Below are 22577 nucleotides of genomic sequence, written 5' to 3'. Positions count from 1 at the left end.
ATCAGATCACATTAATGGTTATCACAGTTATTCGACATAAGAATTGGTAATCGGAGTTGTTCATAATGAAGACTGTTGATTACATTTAATGGTTATCACAATTATTCGCCATAACAGTTGGTAATTAGAGCTGCTTATAATGAAGATTGTTGATCACACTTAATGGTTATCACAATGATTCGCCATAACAGTTGGTAATTAGAGCTGCTTATAGTGAAGATTGTTGATCACACTAAATGAATATGCATTTTGGTTACTATTTACTTTTTCTTAGTTTTAAGACCACCAACGATATTTTTTGTGCCTGATTTTCGTGATGATTAATGAATGTTGATCGCACTTGTTGAATGCGATGATTGTTGTCACAGTTTTTGATAGAACATTTTACGAACATGATCGTTAAGCCTGACGGTATTTTAATTGCACTTATAATGAACATGAAGATTGCTCATCACGGTTTGTCGACCTTCGATTACTGTTCACACTTGTTAAATGTGACAATAACTGTCACAGTCTTTTAATACGACGAATATAGCGTTTAATAATTAGTTGTTAAACATGTTGATCATAATTGTCCCTAAACACAGATTATTAACTTCATGGTTACTATTCACATGATGTTTGCTGACTACGTTTTCACAGTTGTTAAACTCGTCGAACATGATGTTTGCTAACTACGTTTTCACAGTTGTTAAACTTGTCGAACATTATGTTTGTTACGTTTCCACAGTTGTTAAACTCGTCGAACATGATGTTTGACAGCCACATTTTTACAGTTGTTTAAACTCGTTGAACATGATGTTTGCTGACCACGTTTTCACAGTTGTTAAACTCGTCGAACATGATGTTTGACTGTCACATTTTTACAGTTGTTAAACTTGTCGAACATGATGTTTGACAGCCACAGTTTTCAGAGTTGTTTAAACTCGTCGAACATGATGTTTGCTAACCACATTTTGTTAACTTTATGGTAACGGTAGTTCTCACAGCTATTCAACATGACGGCTACTAATTACAGTAACTCAACTTGCCGAACATGATGTTTGTTAATCATAGTTTATGTTTACACCTGTTGAGTACGGAGGCAGATGATCATTTTCAGATCAGGAACTAATGTATTTTACATCGAAAAGTTATGTATTTGATTTAACTTTGGTTACTTCTGTTGGAACTGCTGACAACGAGGTGATTGTTTGAACATTTACACAAAAGTCCTGCTCACCACCTGGTTTTCTTCGTTTCCTGTAAATACGGATCTCTTAAATACACACACCCACAAATCCGCTCATCAACACAACAAATTTGTCGGGGAGGTGCCTAAAAACGTCGGCCCCTTGGCGTCAAGTTGATTGCCACAAAAAGCTTCTTTGTGCGAACACCTACCATTCCGTTACGGACGGGTTCGTAAAAATAACAGGGGAGGAGGCATGGCATGAAAGCAACTTGGCTCATCTTAACGGAGAAACCGCTGTCATGAAGATGTGTTTTCAGCCATCGCCTCAGGAATGCACACTATCACAGAACTGAATGTACGTAATTATGTAAGCCTTCACACATGTTTAGAATTGAATATTTATGGAATGTGATCTATCTTTTTAGCTGGACTAAGTATACAAGTGTTCTGTGATTTCAAAACAAACAAACAGCGGAGGAGGGAAGAGAACATACATACGTACTTAAGAAATATTTCGTATCATAGCTTAAAATATATGCTATTTTAATAACAAATGAAAATTGCTGTTATCATTTCTTTTGATGGTTAGGTCACTCGACTCATAAACTGTGGCTTGATGGTTAGGTCACTCGACTCATAAACTGTGGCTTGATGGTTAGGTCACTCGACTCATAAACTATGGTTTGATGGTTAGGTCACTCGACTCATAAACTGTGGCTTGATGTTAAGGGTCGCGAGGTCGAATACCGTCACCAAATATATTCCCCCTTTCGGCCTTGGGGCCGTTATAATGTGACGGTTAGTACCACTATTCGTTGATAAAATGTAGCCCAAGAGTTGGCGGTGGGTTGTGTTGACTAGCTACCTTTCCTCTAGTTTATCACGTCTAAAGTAGGTACAGCAAGTGCAGAAACACTGCAAAACCTTTTACTATAAAGGCTTGATGGTTAGGTCACTCGACTCATAAACTGTGGCCACTCGACTCATAAACTGTGGCCCTAACCACCAGGCCACAGTTTACGAATTAAGCACTAGAACACAGTTTAAGAGTCAAGTGCCCTACCCACCAGGCTATGCCAGTCCCCAGACAGTAAAGGTTATTCAAAACATTCACTCACCGGTATTTGAGATTTATAAGTAGTTAATGACAATATATCAATGGTTGATGCCGTTTGATTCTATGGGAAACATTTTCATGGAACCTGTTCGTGCTGAAACAGGGGTACAGTAAGCTGGTACAAAAAGTACGTCTTTTCTGTTGACAGTACGTTAATCTGCTGTAAGTAATTGCAGAATACTTGCGTATCGCACACATGTGAGACTAGAACATATAAAACACAAATCTAATTGCATCTTACCAAGAAGCACGTTTTTATCACAATACTTATGTTCTCTAATGCCTAGTATAAATACTAAAAAGTCCTTACAGGCACAATGACAATGTCAGATTATTACTAATAATATATATGAACCTAAAATAGGAACTACTTACACGAAAAAATAGTAATAACATTTCCACCCAACGAAGCATAAGACACATCACTGCGTGAAGCCTTTTTATAGCTATTAAAAACATGTTTGTCGGAAATTAACAAAACTAATCATCACGTACAAAGCAAAAAAAAATTGAGTTGAAAATGATTCAAACGGGAAAGTCAACAATTTGTCAATGTTGACAAAAACGTAGTGTAAATAATTGATAATTCTCCAATATTCACTCATAGGATCCAGCTGTAATCACCAGGGGTTCTAGGACCTTTCTTTTGTGATTTCATGTTCCCTAACGGAAAAGTTCCACGTGGCAGCTTTTGAAAGCAAAGTTACATTTTCACGTCTGAAATGAAAACGTTTGTTTGTTTATTTTAGAGCAAAGCCATAACGGGCTATCAGCTGTGTCCACCGCAGGGAATCGAACTTCGGATTTTAGCGTTGTAAGTCCATAAACTTATCGTCATCCTACCGGTAGACACGAAAACTGTATGTTTGATTTTTGTAATTTTAGAGCAAAGCCGCAGTGGGTTAGCTGCTGTGTCCACAGCGGGGAATCGAACCCCGGATGTTAACGTTATAAGTCCGTATATTTACTACTGTTCCATCGGGGGAAATGAAACTATATGTTTGCGTTAGTAGTATATCTACGATATTTTTAGTAATTTTCAAAATATATTTATATTACCAATCAGTAGTTGTATATTCAGAAGATCGCGAAGAATAAATAGATGAATGTTTCTACATAACATAAAAAAAGGTCTGTTTCAGTTGATACTTTTTAATGACATTTTGTGTTCTAAATCCGGCGTCGTGAAAGCTGCTAGTGGTTGTTGTATATCGTGATGGAAACTATTGTCCGTATCAAAAAAAGTGGCTGTGCTAGAAACTTCACGCTTATTTTTTTTACAGGATGATCAAAAGATGGAAGGTTTAATTGGGTTGTATTAAGAATAAATGTTCCAATTTTCAATATGCAGTTTCTTTAAGATGAACTAGGCCATAGAACAACATTACACTTCACGAAAGAAATGTTTTAATTCATTAGAACTCAACCCAAGATGCTCTAACATCCACAATACGTTTGGTACTAACAGGATTTTTAGCACCTGTGAATCACCTGTATGGTAAATATAGAACGAACAAAGACACAAGCACAATGCCTCTTGTTCCTTAAATCTTATTTTCTTGGTATGTAATTATGTCGCTGCAGAGAGACATACACGTATTGTTTTTCCTATTGTTTCTTCTTCTTCTTCCAAACACCTTCCAATCGAGAGCCATTCTTTTACTTCTCAGCGGATTGACTTGAAACTAGGTAGGGTTATACATACTCTGATCCAATACACCCTGACACCTTTTTTTTTATATAGTCCTTTGTAAAGATTTTATGGAGTCAAAGGTCAAACAACACCAAAATATATATTTTAGATTTCTGTGCGGTCATATTTACAGCAATCAAAATGAAAATTGGCACAAATAGAAATTTTCATGCGTCCAACACATTGACATAGAAAAAAAGTTGGATTTGCTCATTTTTGAGTCTTTTTTTGGGGGGGAGGGGCTAGAGCTCGCAAAAAAGCATAATGTTGCGTCATCGAGTCACATGACTACTGTGACGCAACGTTTCTAGAACTATCATGTACTTTGGCGAATGTTCTAGTTCTTACTAGATATAGGGTAGGCTGGTATATAAACGAGGGGAAGGTAATGTGTGTGTAGATACTGAGTAATTGAACTGCAGTCAGAGAGCACGAGAGACGTTACAGCGTTTGTTTAGCTCGATTGTTGAAGTTGAGTGTATCGGTAAAGTTATATTTGGAAAGAATAAACTAGTTTTATTAAGAAAGGAGTTGTGTCGCTTAAGTTTCGTTGGAACGAAGTTACGGAAAGTTAATTAACAAACGGAGATGTAACAATAATTTTAGGGTTTTGGGTCAATTTCTCGGACATAATTTGTCCAATTTACATGTGATTTGGTACAAAGATATTTTTCTACATGTCTCACATATTGATAAAAAGATGGTGGACTGGCCTAATTATAGGGAGGTCAGGATGCCACAAAAAATAATAAATTTAGGATTTTTTTGACAATCACTCCTTCGTATTTAGGTAAATTTACATGAGATTTGGTGCAAAGATGCTTTTTTATAGGTCTCATGCATATACATACACAAATTTGGGTTATGCTTATATTTGGTCATTTTAGAGGGGTAAAAAGGTTAAATAAACCCATAATTTTAGAGGCTTTGGTCAATTACTTAGCCTTGTTTAGACCAATTTACATGGAATTTGGTACAAAGAATCTTTTTTTAACAGGCAACACACATTTACGAATAAAAAATGTTGGACTTTTTCTGGTGTCAAAACTGGCCATGTTGAGACTGCGTGGTGGAATGTTGGCCTCCTTAGTTTTGTGATCATTTTCATTGAGCTCGGGCATTAGACTTCTACAAGTTACTAGCGTCCTTGCGTTTGCTTGTGCACGCGCTGCGGGAACCTATTTCTACTTTTAACACTCACTTACCTTCTATACACGAGAAAACAGGAGGTTTATACAACCCAGTCTCCGGGTGCTGTCATTGCCACAACTGGCTATTTTCATAGAAGTTAATATAGCTGTGAAATCAGCTTGAACCACTTATTTCATCTTGATCATTTTTCGAAAGGTCGATTTATTGGTTTGACTGATCGGAAATGGTATAACGAGATTCTACTACAAAAAGCGTAATATTTGATACTGTGATTAATCTAGCATGGTACTAGGGGATTCTATTGTAGAGTGTAATATTTGATAATGTGATTAATGAACCCTGGTCCTAGGGGATTCTATTATAGAGTGTACCACTTGATACCGTGATTAATCTAGCATGGTACTAGGGGATTCTATTGTAGAATGTACCACTTGATACTGTGATTAATCTAGCATGGTACTAGGGGATTCTATTGTAGAGTATAATACTTGATACTGTGATTAATCTAGCATGGTACTAGGGGATTCTATTATAGAGTGTACCACTTGATACTGTGATTAATTTAGCATGGTACTAGGGGATTCTATTATAGAGTGTAATATTTGATAATGTGATTAATGAACCCTGGTCCTAGGGGATTCTATTATAGAGTGTAGCATTTGATAGTGTGATTAATCTAGCATGGTACTAGGGGATTCTATTGCAGAGTGTAATATTTGATAATGTGATTAATGAACCCTGGTCCTAGGGGATTCTATTGCAGAGTGTAATATTTGATAACGTGATTAATGAACCCTGATCCTAGGGGATTCTATTGCAGAGTGTAATATTTGATAATGTGATTAATGAGCCCTGGTACTAGGGGATTCTATTATAGAGTGTACCACTTGACTCTGTGATTAATGAAGCATGGTATTAGGGGACCCTATTGTAGAGTGTCCACAGTATTTCTACTGTAATGTAAAAGGTGTAAATTAATGGTACTCACTGGGCACGGTATTGTAACAATCTAGAGTAAAATGTGTAAGATTCGTTAGTGGGATTGACTGACATGTTATTACAGTTTCATATTGTGTAATTATGAGATTTTATTGATGGGAGTTGATTGTTTATAGTATCATTTTTGGTTGGGACTCTGTGAAAGTATAAGGACTTTTTTTCATACAGAGGCCCGTGTCTGAAGTAAGTAGAATATCTCGAATCTATGATTTTAGTTCAATGATTTAACTGCCCAGAATAAATCACGTGAGAATACGATTACCAATCTCTAGTCTTTTATACATATTCTAACAGATATATATTATGCAAAGACAAAAATTAATGTTATTTGTGAACGTCATCTCTCTTTTATCTTGTTCTTTCGACGCCTCCTGGTGTCCGTAGATTGGAATTGCGCATCAACATGTGCGTATCATTTCTTTCCCTTGGAGCATTTAAGTAAAGCCATCATTTGTGAAAGAGAGTTGTAAAGACGTCTGCAGCTTCTGTGAGTGCATTCAACCCTAGCTCCCATGTGAATCATTCAATTTCTAGACTCCACAGATACGGATAGGTTGAATACACATGTATGTACGAAATATTAAATTTATAATACCTCTGATGGATAAAAAAAAAGATGGCTAGACAAAAACATATATTTTTCAACCAATTAATACATTGTACAATTGTTGGAATTTAAATGTACAATAAAACTGTTATTATCTAGCAAGTTAATAAAACATTAAATATTTAAAATCAGAAGAACGGAGGCAGATAGGTTTCACCCAGTTCAAGAATAACCCAGTTATCCAGGAGGTTTTGTTTCATCCAGTAGAAGCAAAAGACTCCAAGATGGTGGAAAAGAAAGAGTTTTCGTTGGATATAGCACTCACGAAGGCATATAATTTGATAAAGGTAGATACAATAATACATAGTTGTTTACAGATTAGTTGCGTTCACTTCATTTATAAAATATAGACCAACAGCGGTGGCAAAATATAGCATAAACTAGAAATACACTGGAAATTATAGAGGTAACATGAAGGTTCACTGAAAACCTTGGGCAGATATTTAAAAAAAACACAACGACAAAAACTAATGTCAATATGAAAGTTATATATAAACACAACAACAAAAACTAATGTCAATATGAAAGTTGTATATAAACACAACAACAAAAACTGATGTCAATATGAAAGTTGTATATAAACACAACAACAAAAACTAATGTCAATATGAAAGTTGTATATAAACACAACAACAAAAACTAATGTCAATATGAAAGTTGTATATAAGCACAACAACAAAAACTAATGTCAATATGAAAGTTATATAAACACAACAGCAAAAATTAATATCAATATGAAAGTTATATATAAACACAACAACAAAAAATGTCAATATGAAAGTTAATACAGATCGTTGTTTCATTGAGACGTACACAGGTAAATAGACAGATAGGTATATTTTATCGGCTGAGCCGGATGTCGCCATGTTTCTAAGACCAAATACGAGGTCGTAATGACAAGTATGCTTTTTATGGTAAGTTTAGCACTTTCGAAAGGTACTTTATAGCTTAACACATTGACAGCTTGGTAAAAAATCACTATTTTCTCACTGTTACGTCATAAATAGTTTTCTGCACTTCTTGCGCATGCTTAAAGTTAAAGAAATCTTGACGCTAACCACTTTACTTCTTATGTATGGAAACGTGAAATTACAAAGACTTCAAACGCGTACATGTTAAAGGCTTTCACATTTTGTCTTGAGTCTACTGAATAGTGCGTATTAATATTAGTAATGAGTAGGATACATTTTCCTCATATCAATTCCGTTCATATTCAGCGTGATATAGAAGTGGACGTTGGAAGATTTTCGAATAATCGAAAAAACTATTGTATTATTAAACATTTTCTGGGATAAAAGAAAAAAAAGCGTCATTTAGATGCTACTAGAGGTATTTAAACAGGATTCTGATGTTTTGTTAGATAGTTCTAAAATAAAGTGAAAATAAAAGCTACACAATGGACTATCTGCGCTGTCTCCAACGCGAGAATCTAGCCCCGAATCTTAGAACTATAATCTCGTAAACTCTCTGCTGTGATTACCCTCGTCTGTCCGAATAGTGGGATGGGACCATCATTATTGTACTGCACCCACGATCCAAAGATGCAGAGTGCGTTTTTGTGGCAACGAGACACGAACCGCGAGCTTTCGAATTTACAGTCCGGACACTTTGAACATTAGGCCTCACCCGCCCTTCAGGAAATTTAATTATGTGATCTTTATTTTGCACAACTGACCTTCATCAAACAAAAAGGTCAGATGAACATCCACTGCCTACAGCAAAGTTAGCCCTTTCTTTGTATTATCAAACGTAGTAACACTGTAGCTACTTTTCTCTGTTATGTTAATGTTTTTGCAATGGCAGCTTTGAAATATTGGGAAACATTACGTTAAAACAAGGTTTTCATTACTTATTATTTCCCGGTCCACCTCTCTACAGTTAAATTCAATATTTAGAATATAATGAATGCTTATTTTTAATTCATGCCAAGAAGGTTAATATTTTAATATCTTCTAATTACGTTATTTTCGTATTCCAGAAAGTCGTGAAAAAGCTTACGTTTATGCCATATCAGCAGCAGGAGTAGCGTACAGCATCACTAGGGCTTGTAGCAAAGGCGAACTGTCGGAATGTGGATGTGACCAGAAAATTAGGTCACGTGATACGAAGGGACAATGGGAGTGGGGCGGCTGTTCAGAAGACGTCCGATTTGGGTCAAAATTCAGCAAAGACTTTGTCGACTCGGGAGAAGACCGGAATACCCCGGAGGGTTTGATGAACTTACATAATAATCGTGCCGGAAGAAAGGTAGGCAAAAGATGACAAATTAAAAAAAAGTAGAACTGTTCAATAATTAATGCTTAGGGTTGCGTATCGAGGGTGTGGGGTTCGAAATAAAAGTAACAACCAATTCAGTTATTTTATTCAAAGGTCCAGCGGCTACTGCCTTCCTTCTGGTCAATAATCTAAAATAGTTTTGTATGTAATTAAGCACAAGGCTACACAATGAGCTATTTGTGCTCTGCTCACCACGGGTATCAAAAACCGATTTCTAGCGTTGTAAGTCCGCAGACATGCCACTGTGCCACTAGGGGCAATCTAAAATTAGAGACAGCTGTAACTGAAACCTATGTGTCTATAATCAAAGAGCGTATAGGGTGACGTCCAGATTTGAAATTACAATTCTCTACAGAATTTATTATTATTAAACGTCAAATTAAATGGAACTTTCTTGTATATTTAAAATTTGTTGCACGTTTAACAAACTATAAACTCAAACTTCGTGTGATGGGTGATGTTGTAACTGTGAAAAGCAAATTAAAATGATATCAAATACGAAACTAAAATGCTCTACATAAATTTTTAAAACAGAAAAGTGATCACTATACTCTTTCACTGTAAATCTAAAAGAACATTAGTGGAAATAAATCAAACAATTATGGGTTCAAAATCATATACATAAGCTGAATATTGCTAACTTTAATAACAAGCTAAGCCTAGACCATTTTTTTTATAGGAACATTTACAAATCATTAAATAATCGGAAAATATCAAATTATAAATTTGTATTGATTCAAAGATGATCGTTTTCTAAAAGTCAAAAGGCCTAGCTCAGCTCAATGGTAAGTGAACAGACAATGGCTCCGAGGGTCCATTACCGACAAAAAATATCATCGCTCTCTGCACTTTGAGGTCGTGTATGTGTTATAAGAATGACGGTAAAATCTCACTTTTCGATCTGAGAAGAGTAGCCAAATAATTGACGGTGGGTGATGTTGACTGGCTACGTTATTCCTAGTCTAACACTTCATAATAAGGGACGACTAATCCAGGTAGTTGTCGTGTAGCTTTGCGCGAAATTCAACAAACAAACAAATCAAAGTATGATAATGAATATTAGAGCCACCAATCATGGTAAACATCTGTAATGAACGTTTCGGAATCACAAATCTATGTAATTCGCTAATAACAAATGAAACAGTCTTTAGTATAATTACTAATATAAAAATAGAATGAATAGTGTTAGGAAATTATGAAATATTTCATTTAAAAGAAAAAGAAAAAAAGAAAAATGGAGCTGTATTTGTTTTCCATCAAATGAATCAATTGCATACAAACAAATCAAAGAGTGAAAAAGCCTTAGTATGTCGTAGTGGTACGTGTTAGGTATAAATCTATATACATCAAACTTACATTCGGAAACCAATTCGGAAACCAGTTACCCATAATACAGTGAAAAATATAGGTATAAATATTATATACCTTGCTAGCTGGATTAATGTTCCTATCCACAACATATGATTAAGATACAAAGATATAACATTCAAACTTTCGAAAAATGTTTTCAATTTTCTAGTGCATAAGAGATATCAGGAGATCGAAATATTTAAATATTGACAATATAAACGTCGAAAGGGGGCAACACTCTTATCACGTCCCCCAAATTACGATACGTTAGAGTCATTTTTTTGTTTTGTGTTTTGAGCCCAAACTAATGATTCACTCTAAACAGATAAATATCACAAATAAATTTGATAGCTGGAGATAAAGAGTCGAAAAGATTAAAGTAAAAAAGAGTTCTCGGTAGCTCAGCGATTGTTTATAACGATTTTCCGCGGTGCACACAATGCATATAGCCCACATCGTGAAGCTGTGTGCTAAACAACTAACAAATGATTAAGGCTACAAATAGAAGGTCATGTAAGTCTGTTGTTATATTGCATATTTCCACATTCATTTCTCCTGTGTTTTTCTCTTTGATTTCCGTCATACTTTAACTGTCACTCTAACTATAGAAATTTTCCTGGTGAGAAAGCTCCTGATGCAATCCCTGCAGGCTTGATTCACTTCCAGTTCCCCCCCCCCCGACTTTTTTCTTCAGACTCCTATCCACGTTTTAACATTGTGTTGTGTAAGTAATAGGAGGTCGTGAGGTCTCTTCAGAGAATTACATACGTAAAAACATGGCCTTTTAAACTGATGCTAGTGTCAAAGTCAGTGAAAACAAGATAGGCATCTATTCTGAAGACCTAACCGTTATTTTCAGTTCAGTGAAAAACAAAACTGATATACAGAAACCAGAAATTTGTGATTGATTTGTTTGTTGATTTTCACAAAAAGTTACTCGAGAGTTATCTGCGCTAACCATCTATAATTTTGAAGTTATAGATTAGAGGGAAGGCAGCTAGTCAACACCACCCACCGTCAACTCTTTGGCTACTCTTTTACCGAGGAATAGTGGAATCAACCTTCACATTATAACACCACCACGGCTGAAAGGGTGAGAATGCTTGATGACGGAATTCAAACCCGTGACCCCAATATTGCGAGTCGAGTGCCCTAATCACCAGGCCATACGAGGCCTTTTGTGATTGAAACACATAGGTTGTGTAATAGACAATATGAATTATGATTTGCAATTTCAAGGCTCTTCAAGAAGCAGCGACTTTTAAGGAAACCTGCGTAATATTTAAATACGTATAAACTGCTGAGGATAAGTTATACAACAAAATCGTATTGAGTTCTGTGCACCTTAAAGATATCAGCTCGTGCATGAACAATATGGAGTACGAACGCAATACATATTCCGAGTTCGTTTTAAACAAATATAGATACACATAAGTAAAAAAAAAATTCTGAAGTTCATAATGACGCATAAGTATGTGATATTTTAATCAATTAATTAAGTGGGCTTAGTGCTATAAGCCACGAAACTCTTTTATGAAATAAAAGTTAGTTACAAAAAAAAAGTGTAAAAGAGCATTTATATTTTCATTGTGTTCTTACAAGGATGGATTTGTTTGCTTGTTTGTAGTTATGCACAAAGCTACACAATGGGCTATCTGTACTCCGCCCACCACGGGTATCGAAACCCGGTTTCTAGCGTTGTAAGTCCGCAGACATACCGCTGTGCCACTGGGGGGCATTATTTTTCTATTTAGTAATCTGGCAACCTGACTTGCTTAGCGTACTCTCATCTATCTATCTATCTTTGATGGATATGTTTAGAAATCACCCCTCGGAGTTCTAAGTGTTTTGGGGAGCTAATTAATGTCCGTCACATAGGTAAGCCTCAAGTAGTGGAGAATGGGGGGTCGCTGAGTAAATTCATAATTGTTTAATTACTTCAGTAGGTGAATTGATTTGACTCCCGTGAGATTTTTGTAGTAGCTGTATTATATATGTATATCTACAATTATTTCATTTCAATGTTAATTTTTAGAGATTGACAGGTTTTTCATAGAAATAAAAGTAGCTAACGCTCATGATGAACAAATAATGTCTGTCATTTCAGATAATTAAGTTTCTAATTAATCATACTGAAAATTCTTGAAACATGTAATATGAATTGAAAAGGAAAGGCTATAAATCAGAAGAAACACTCTAACAAGTAACACTTTGAAAATGTGTCCGTGATTCAAAGTTTTAAATCATTTTAATTTATACACAGAACCATAAGCGAAAGATTTTCTTATGATATTATCATTTATACACACGAAACATTTTCATGAATGTACTCAGCCTTCTCTTTTCTTTTTTTTCAAAGTCAGTCGATTTGGTTCTGGCTAGACATCTTTTTCCATAATAATGACAGATGAGTCAATGACAACCAAACAGGCACAGCGGTCAAAGCTAGAATTTTACAAATATTTTAATCAAATCAGCACTAAATTGAAGTGGTGATGGAACAGTTGAAACCTCGCCACGTTCCAGTGAGGAGTTTTTAAACATTGATAACTGAGCAAAAAATAAGAAACGTGTTTGTGAAAGAATATTTAAACAACTTCTAAAAGATTGTTGAAAGAATTCTGAGAAGAGTTGTAAAACGGAACTTTATGTTACTTACCAAGTTGTACTTCTCACGTGCCATGGGGGGTAATATAGTTTTGTGCATGGTGTGAAAAAGTGTAAAACTTGTGTAATCAGGAGTGACAAAACTTGTCATTGTGTTGTGAAACTAACTATAATTCGTCTAATTCAATTACAGAACTGTGTCGAGATCGTTATACCTTAAAACCTTATAAAGAAGAGTGGTAACGAAGTAACCCATAATTTATAAAAAGTTAAGAATTTTCATTTAAAATGTTTATTCATTGCATTAAAACTTAGAGATAGCAATTTTTTAATTTGAACTATTTTTAAACAATGCTCCTATTGTCAAATTTACTCTTAATCATTTGTAAGAAAGCGGACGAACTCTTGGAAATATTTTAATATAAGGGGAGCGATAAATTGTTTATACATAGCCATATTCTTTTAAATTAACCCAATCTTATAACCTTCGATTAAGCATGGAATATAATACAACGTAACTTTCAAACTGTAACTTAGACTTTACTTTCTGGTATTAAAATGAAGCTGCTCTGAATGAGTTACATGTGCAACATTTTTTTTTACACATTATCTCCATCCATAACAAAAAATAAAAAAAAGGAATCATTATAGCCTAACTCATGATTTAATGTTTATTCATTTTTGCTATGGATCTAACCTTGGCAAGGTGGGGCATGACAAGTTGGTTGAAATGCCAAGTTACATATCGATAAACATACCCCATACATTAAGTTATTAGTGTGTTATAAGAGTGAAAGCACATTCTAAATTTTCAGTTGTAGATGCTTTACATGAATAAAGGACAATCCAATTATTCTGCTCAAAGATGAACAAAGTCATTGTGGCATCATGTACTGCTCACTGGCTGCCTTTCCTCTAGTCACTAGTCCAGAATTAGGGACAACTATACTCTAGGTATTCCAGAATGATCGTTTAGGCCATGTACGGAAAATATAATATTTCGAATTTTGGAAAAATAATAGAAGTGAAATAAATTATCAGGTGATTTAATCTATCTATATACTACTAAAACTCTGAGAAGTTTGTTTGTTTGCTTGTTTGTAATTAAATACAGCAAAAACGGCACACAATAGCGCCATACGTGTTACATATTGTATTTCTGAAATGAGAATAGAAACAGAATAAAACAAGTTTCATGAAAATCGGGCCACGGATTACCGAGTTAGCGCAGTTTTTCGGGTCACTTTTATGAAAATTTCTAGCATGAGTAATTTTACACCACACTACCGTTCGCGCTCTTTACGAAACTTTTTCGTTCAAATCTATTTCCCTTGAATAATTTCTCAATAATGTGCCTTGGTTATGGTAGGTAAAGAAATGAGAAAATTTTCTCAGTTAAAACATCATTCATTGTGAGACAGCGAGAAGGATTTTTCATTTGGTGAATTTCGTAGTGTATCAGTTATCAAGTTTTGCTGTTTCTTGCAGTAATTTGAGCAAGTAAGTATGAAATGTTTTTCTGAAATAGCTTTTTTGGTTTTTTGATAGCAATCACGTTCTAATAAACCATGAATAACATTACTATTATCTGTTATTTCTTATTTTCAGGCGTTTTGAATCAACTGTGAATAAGGTTTGTTCATCACAATACCTGAAAACTCTGACTTTACTTTTTTGAAAAATGAAATGATATTTCCTTTTACTCCCGATTAACAATCAAATATATTTTTTGGAATGATGAATAACACGAATGGATTGAAATATTTAATTAAATTATCTCAAAATAAACCTTCAATTCGGTGCAATATTTAAATTAGCTTGAATTCTTCATAACCTCTGTATAGTGGGTGACTCAACGGGTCACGGGTGGTCTAATATGTTTTAAAAACATAAACGCGCATTCAGTTTACTTTATAGTAGAACATGTTATTTTGATACGCTGTTTTTTGCAAATAGCAAATGAACGGTTCAACTTAAATTTAAGATGTTGCACCATGAAACATCAGCCATTTACAACATAACCATTACATTTATTCTAATATCTCTCTTTCCTAACTACCTTTTCAGGTTGATTTTAGTTTAAGTTTATTTTGTAAGTATATTCTAAATATTAATTAAAAGGAATTCTAATTGTTTTGATTATTCTAATGAAAGTTGTATACATTAAATGGAAACAGAAAATGAAGAATTGGGGTCTAAAATAAACGTTAAGAAATCTTATTTAAGTCAAAAGGTTTTATGAATCTCTAAAAATATAGTCTCTTTTCTCATTTTCAGGCCCTAAAAAGAAACAAAGAACGTTTGTGCAAGTGCCATGGCGTGTCCGGTTCCTGCTCCATGAGAGTTTGCTGGATGTATTTGAAACCTTTCAGGTCCGTTGGTCAGTGGCTAACTAAGAGGTTTGATGGTGCGACTCGCGTTAGGGCGGTACAGAGGCGTAAGAAGCTCCGACTAAGACCTCTCGGAAAAAACATTAAACGTCCCGGCAAGAAAGATTTAGTTTACCCGTCAAAATAAACTAAATCTCTTTAAACGACTTACGTTTCGTTCCTGTTACAATAATCAGGAGATTCGTCAAGAATAATCAGAAGTTCTAATAAGAACGAAATGTAAATTGTCTAGAAAGATTAAGTTTATCTTGACGAATCTCCTGATTATTGTAACAGGAACAAAACGGAACTGAGTTTTATTCATGCGGTGTAAATAGAATCAACGTTACTTCTTTGAAAGTTAAAAGTTTGTCGTCAAGGTTTATTTGGGCTAGTTAAGTTTAGCCTTGAGATTTTTCCTTTCGTAACGGCTATAACAGATTTGGTTTCTTAAGATAAACTTACACCACAGCTTTGAAAACACATGTAGGCAGTCATTGTTTGAAAGGAACCCATGTTTGTTGCAGTAGTATGTAGTATTCTTTAGTTCATATAAAATAAATCATTATTCAGTCTTGGATAAACGTCATTATACTCAAGAATGAACCATTCTTTAAAGATATAAAGTTAAACGTAACCAACACAGGCATAGATGAAAGTGGAAGGAACCAAGAGTAGCTCGCTTACTGAATACGTTTCTTTATGTTATTGTCAAAATGATTTTATAATTTAAAAAAAAATATTATTTCATTGGAACTAGAGTTATTTTCATATGTACATGTATCACCCTCACTGACGATCGCAACTCACACAAGAATATTTTGTAGAGCGTTAATCTAGTGAACAGTCAGCAAAAAACAAAAATTATACTTTATCAAATTTAAAAGATTTATCATAGAAAACTTCAGATCTTACCTATGAAATGCTGAATTAATCGACAACAGCAACAAAATGAAAGAACCTATAAAATAGCAGTAGTAATAATTACATTTACAAAGAAATTCATTATCACTTGGCCCGGCATGGCCAGATGGCTAGGGCGTTCGACTCGCAATGTGGTCGCGGGTTTGAATCCCCGTTACACTAAACATGCTTGTCATTTCAGCTGTGGGGGCGTTATAATGTGACGGCCAATCCCACTTTTCCATCGTATAAAAGAGTAGCTCAAGAGTTGGCGGTGGGTGGTGATGATCAGCTGCCTTCCCTCTAGTCTTACACTGCTAAATTAGGGACGGCTAGCGCAGATAGCCCTCGTGTAGCTTTGCGCGAAATTCAAAACAAACACTATTAATTACGTGCTGTTATTTCTTTACGCCATGCTTACTTAACATATTCATTACTCTAGCCAAATTACCCGATTTCTCTCGGGTTATTAGATTGGTATTTTACTGGTCGACTGTGTGTGTGTATTTTGAACCAATTTTAGATATGAGATACAGCCAAAAAATTTCATTTCTATTGTCTTTTCATACACCAAAATTATTTAATTGTTTTGTTTGATGTCATTTCCCGAACTTTACTTATTTAAACCTTTTCTAGTATTCTGATGGTTTGTACCAAGGATCCTTGGAGGTCATCATGCCTTTGTTTCCCTCTCTATTGCCTTTGGCTGACTAAGAGACGTTTGACCCCATACCCTATAGAATATTTTTTATTTTTGTTAAAATATGTCAAATTTTCCCAAATTTGGCAATTTTTTTTTGGCATTTTATTCTTTTCATCAGTATTTGGCAGAAAACCTCCACATACTGCTCATTCAGTAAATGAGAATTAGAAAAAATATTATACTTTTCTATAGACCTTCAGAAAGCAGAATTACGGGGCTTAAGGGCTATAAGGCAAAACTATAGGGCAAAAAAAAAAGGCCAAAATCTAAAAAATAATATCCACGTGCGTACCCTCAGAATCCCCTTAGTATGCGTGTAAAGTTTCAGGTCTCTAGGTTCTTTCCTCTTGGAACTAAGATGGTCACACACAGACAGACAGACTCTTTATTATTGTAGTTTTTTCTAGCGATGAAAAATAATGATAAGTCTGTTATGATAGAGATATCACGTTACAGCATAAACTCATTAGAACTATACATTTAGCAGATGTGACATGCTTGATAAAAAGGTATTATCATCTGATCATAAGAAATCAATGTTGCTATGTTTGTATTTAGCATCTTTAATTTTCTGTGGTGCTGAAAGAATTCCGGATAGGTAGTTTATACACTAATATGCACTTTAATTATTTCCCGCTGATGAATGATTGAGGAATAAGCTGTTTGAATTTATTACCTGCGTGCTGTATTTTTGTTGTTAGTTAGTTTCTTTGATAACAAAAGATTTTATCTCATTCGAATCTTGAAAAGATTCGTTTTATTTATTGTGTTGGATCATGGGACTGAATTGAAGCATATTCTAGTTGTTATGTGTAATTTAATAATCATTTCATTGTGTTTCATTCTGACAGATTAGGAGTGTTTGGAACGGCGGGCCGACTGTGCAACCACACGAGCTATGGCATGGACGGTTGCAGACTCTTGTGCTGTGGACGAGGTTATCAAACTGCTTTACGTCGCGTGGAAGAGAAATGTAACTGTAAATTCAAGTGGTGTTGTAAAGTAGTATGTGAACAGTGTAGTTATGTAAGGGAAGAACACCACTGTAATTAGAAAAGAAAGTACACACCCGTCCCTCCAAAACTAGGGAATGTTAGTTAAAGGAGTCATTCCACGAACAGCATGGTTCGGATTGCTCTCTCAGTATTCTGGAATCAGCGAGAGAGAAGACAACCCTTCTGATACCATACAAACAGTGGTCGCCGAAGTGTCCATCTGCATTGTATCGCTTGTACTGTATATATATACGCGCATGTATAGTTTCGGTTTCTCGAGGCTTGTCTTTTCAGGTAATTACTAAATTAACAACCAACATAAATGCTCCTTTTCAATCGGACGTCTTCAGTTCTCCTTTAACACAGTAGACTGCTGTTACAGGCAAGGCCTCTACTGACAGGAATTGGAACAGAGCAATCTTAATCTTGATAAGAAGGTGTATTTTATTTATATTTCTTTCAGGTTAACCTGAGTCTGATTTAGCGAAGTTAAGTCACTCGAGGTATACCGAATGATTCCGAGTGAAAATTAGAAGTGGCGTTGTCTGTCAACTTATTAATAGATGTCCGTCACAGTAGAGTTGTGTTTTTACATACATTTTAACTTCAATTTTGGTCGCTAAGCGCGCTTCTCTCTATTCTTTCTTGTATAGCTGGCTAATGATGGAATATATTTTTGTTTTGTAAAAGACAATGTCAGATTCACACAATTGTGACATTTCACAAGATACTTTCTAAGCCAGTTGGCTTCCAACAAGTATAGCCCTAAGTATTGTTTAGTATGAGCTGTCAATACCGCCATGTTTACAGTAACGAAATGGTTAGGTCCTCAGTGTATGCATATACAAGTCGTACAACAAATAGTCGTCTGTTATTTCTGTGGATTATTTAAAATACACGACTATCACTCAGCACATAACCATTTCACGAATGTAAGTGTAACGGCTTCTACTTTGTGGTTTGTACAAGCAGTCATATTCTGTAGTCTCACAATGCTATATATATGTTTTATATATTGTTATTCTTCGACCTTAAAAAGTAATATGCAACACATTTACAAAGTCTTGAACTTGATTAACTAGCGTTTAAAGCTATTACTATGTTGAAACACAACAAACATATTAAAATATAACGAGTTGTTATCTGTAAGACTGTCTAGATCCAACCCAATAATTGTTAGGTTTAACCTCTTTTATAACTCAACTATGTTTTTAGAAACGACTTTAGATATCGCTAATAAAAGAAAGGTGTAAAGAACTTGAGTTACAAAGTTTTAACACTGAAATTGTAAATTAATTCAAAGCTAGCTAACCTGCACCCAAACCGTGATGTATTTTACTTAATAAGAACTTGAAAACGCCTTACTTAGTGTAGTGCTAAGCTTTTACACGAGTTTTAAACTAAAATTATAGTATTATAGCCTAAATTAAAAAAGTTAACAACAATATCCATACGTGATAGTGAAGATAATTATTTCAGTTGGATAACAATGCGATTAATGTAAGTCTTTATTGGTCCATTTTTCAGTATTTAAATTATCTCAGTTGAATAACAATACGATTAATGTAAGTCTTTATTGGTCCATTTTTCAGTATTTAAATTATCTCAGTTGGATAACAATGCGATTAATGTAAGTCTTCATTGGTCCATTTTTCAGTATTTAAATTATCTCAGTTGGATAACAATGCGATTAATGTAAGTCTTTATTGGTCCATTTTTCAGTATTTAAATTATCTCAGTTGGATAACAATGCGATTAATGTAAGTCTTTATTGGTCCATTTTTCAGTATTTAAATTATCTCAGTTGGATAACAATGCGATTAATGTAAGTCCTTATTGGTCCATTTTTCAGTATTTAAATTATTTCAGTTGGATAACAATGCGATTAATGTAAGTCTTTATTGGTCCATTTTTCAGTATTTAAATTATTTCAGTTGGATAACAATGCGATTAATGTAAGTCTTTATTGGTCCATTTTTCAGTATTTAAATTATTTCAGAAATTAAATTGGTTGTATGTTCCAAGTCACGTGTTTTCAATTTTCTTTTAAATATATATATACATTTAAATTTAGCATACCATAGTGTTAAGAAGAGGTAATACTTAACAACTTAAATAAGGTATTACAGACAGTGAAAGCGAGACCTATTCGTTAATTTGAAACTGTGGCCAAGTGTAATCTACTCTTATATGAAGTCTGCTCTATAAGATAAACAAAGCTTCGTGATGCTAGAAAAGCACATAGGTTCAAGAAATCAATTTAACACAAAAATACGACACCCTACACCCTGAGCACTTTCGAAAGGTGGACCTTTCTTCTTCATGGGCAAATGGTTTGCTTCTGAAGAAGAAAGGTCCATCTTTCGAAGGCGCTCGGGTTATAGGGTATTGTATCTCTAGGTAAACAATATCATATTCTTTACTTATTAATTTCTAAACAGCATTTGTGTTTTTTAAAGCAATCCTTGGGTAGCACACAATTGATTTAGAACACATAATTTTGAGTTATCAAAAATTAAAACTGATCTATTTACTGAAGCCTACTACGAGTGTTGAGCATTCAGTAAATCCCTGGATAAAACGTATTAAATGTTACGGCGGTTTAGTTATCAATTGTGATTTTGGTACATGCAAAATACAACAACAAAAAACAAAGATCTTCGTTTAATCCAATTTCAAATAAGATTTCTTAACATATATGCTGTTATGCTGAAGTCACAATGACTGATTAGTGAGTTACTTGATTTAGTGGTGGTGAAAAGCGTTAAATTCTCTTGATGAAACATTTAGACACTTTCCTATCAGAGAGTGCATCACGTGATTATAAGTGTATGCCACCTGGTAACAAGAATATAAAGAGTTATTCCTTTTTTTTCTTGAGTAACTTAGACTAAGATAAAAAAATTGTGATGTTTTAGACATTCACATTTTGAAAAATACCGCTTAATCTATAAAATACTAATTATGAAAAATGGTAGATCAAAAAATCGATATAAGAATCTGTGCAATAGTAAAAAGTTCAACAAATAATGATGATTAGTTTCTGTGAAATATTTATATACTATTTTCGGAAATGAAAATGTTCTGAGAAGATGGAAATAGACTTAAATAGAAGAAGATGGCTCTCACACAGTGACTTTTTTTTCAAACACAAGAAATTCACTTGTTTACAACTATCTCAAGATATAATCACTACGAAGAATTCACTTACCCACATATGCATACACATATAGTTAATCCCTCAATAGGTCAGCTTAAGTTTACAGACCCATAAGCTAAAATCCAGGGTTAGATTCCCCGAGGTGGACAGAACGCAGACAGCCCATTATGTAGTTTACGCTAAAACAACGTACATATAGTTGAGCCTACAAAGTGCTTGAAAATAATATGTTAAGAACTTTAGACAGTTCGTAAAATAAAAAATATCAAAATTCGATAATGTAAGAAAAATAGTAAACGTATATGTTTTTTTCCTATGTATGAAGTTTTATTTAACTCTTAACACAGTTCCTTTGAATTTGGCATGTTGACAAAACAGAACAGGTGTGTTTTACTGTAAGCACAATTTTCAAATGTACAAACTATATAATTATTTTTTTTTAGTAAACTGGAAAGGGAAACAGCTTCAGAAAATAAATGAAAGAAATCTTGCAGTTATTTTGTAACAGTTAAACTTTGTGGGGGGCAAAATATTTTCTTAATTTCAAGAATGCGAGGGTAGTTTTATCGGCGGCTCCATCAGGAACTCGGCACTAGTGTAAAGACGATTAATCTCTTGTCTCTGAAATCACTACAGGCCACACAACACAGCCACGTATTCATGAGTAGTTTTAGTGTACATCGTGTGGAAAGACTGAAGATGAGATTAAGCAACCGGAAACCTTGAAAAACACAGTTGCTTTGTTTCTTCATCGTTAAGGTAGCATACTGGAAATTGCTTTACTATTAATAGCTTCATTTCCTAGAAGAATGGGCATTACGACTGTATGTTAACAATAAAAATTGCGGCATTGTTAACAAGATGGGAACAGAAACGGCAGCATTTCTTTTATTTTAATCGTAAACAAACCGGTGTTCTTAGAACTTCTGGGCTATTAAGAATCTTGGGTTGTAATATTTAAGTACTCTATATAAAATTAGATAAAAGCTGAGTTTGTTTTTTGTTGAACACAAAGCTACACAAAGGTCTATCTGTGTTGTGTACAACAAACGTATCGAAACCCGATTTTAGCGTTATAAGCCCCCTAACTTACCGCTGAGCCACTGGGGGGTAATAAAATTTGAGAAACACTGGTTCTGTCATCAATTTCTTATGAGTGCAAAAGTAACGATACCATTTCCCTCAGTTATATGTAAGTTATATTAAATCACCGTATTCATAATTTGAACCTTGGCTCGCAGACTTAGATCATTTTGTTTCGAACTCTTTATAAGTTCATACGAAATTCAGATTCAGAGATAGTTATTAAAAAAGTTCCAATAAAACGTAGAATAAAAAATAATAAATTCAAAACCAAATCCACGTTTAAGATATTAGGTCGTCAAGAAATTAATCTCACATTTTGGAACACTTTCATTAACCACCTCCCCAAAAAAACGTACATCGCGTATAATACTTAAACGAACCGTTT

General features: G+C 34.4%; 1 protein-coding gene across 1 annotated transcript in view; it reads left to right on the top strand.

Moving 5' to 3' along the window:
• Positions 1-19923, top strand: part of LOC106456871 (protein Wnt-1-like) — a 61664-nt gene extending 41741 nt beyond the window's left edge. Inside the window, exons 3-6 of the mRNA XM_022382692.1 lie at positions 8721-8989; positions 15254-15481; positions 15614-15651; positions 17803-19923. Coding sequence (XP_022238400.1) covers positions 8721-8989; positions 15254-15481; positions 15614-15651; positions 17803-18004 — 737 coding nt within the window. The 3' untranslated portion in view covers positions 18005-19923. The remainder of the gene's footprint in view (positions 1-8720; positions 8990-15253; positions 15482-15613; positions 15652-17802) is intronic.
• The last annotated feature ends 2654 nt before the right edge of the window (positions 19924-22577 follow it).

This window comes from Limulus polyphemus, unplaced genomic scaffold (assembly GCF_000517525.1).
Source record: "Limulus polyphemus unplaced genomic scaffold, Limulus_polyphemus-2.1.2 Scaffold12, whole genome shotgun sequence".
Lineage (NCBI taxonomy): Eukaryota > Metazoa > Arthropoda > Merostomata > Xiphosura > Limulidae > Limulus > Limulus polyphemus.
The sequence above is the reverse complement of the archived record's forward strand: the minus strand, read 5'-3'. Positions and strand labels throughout refer to the sequence as shown.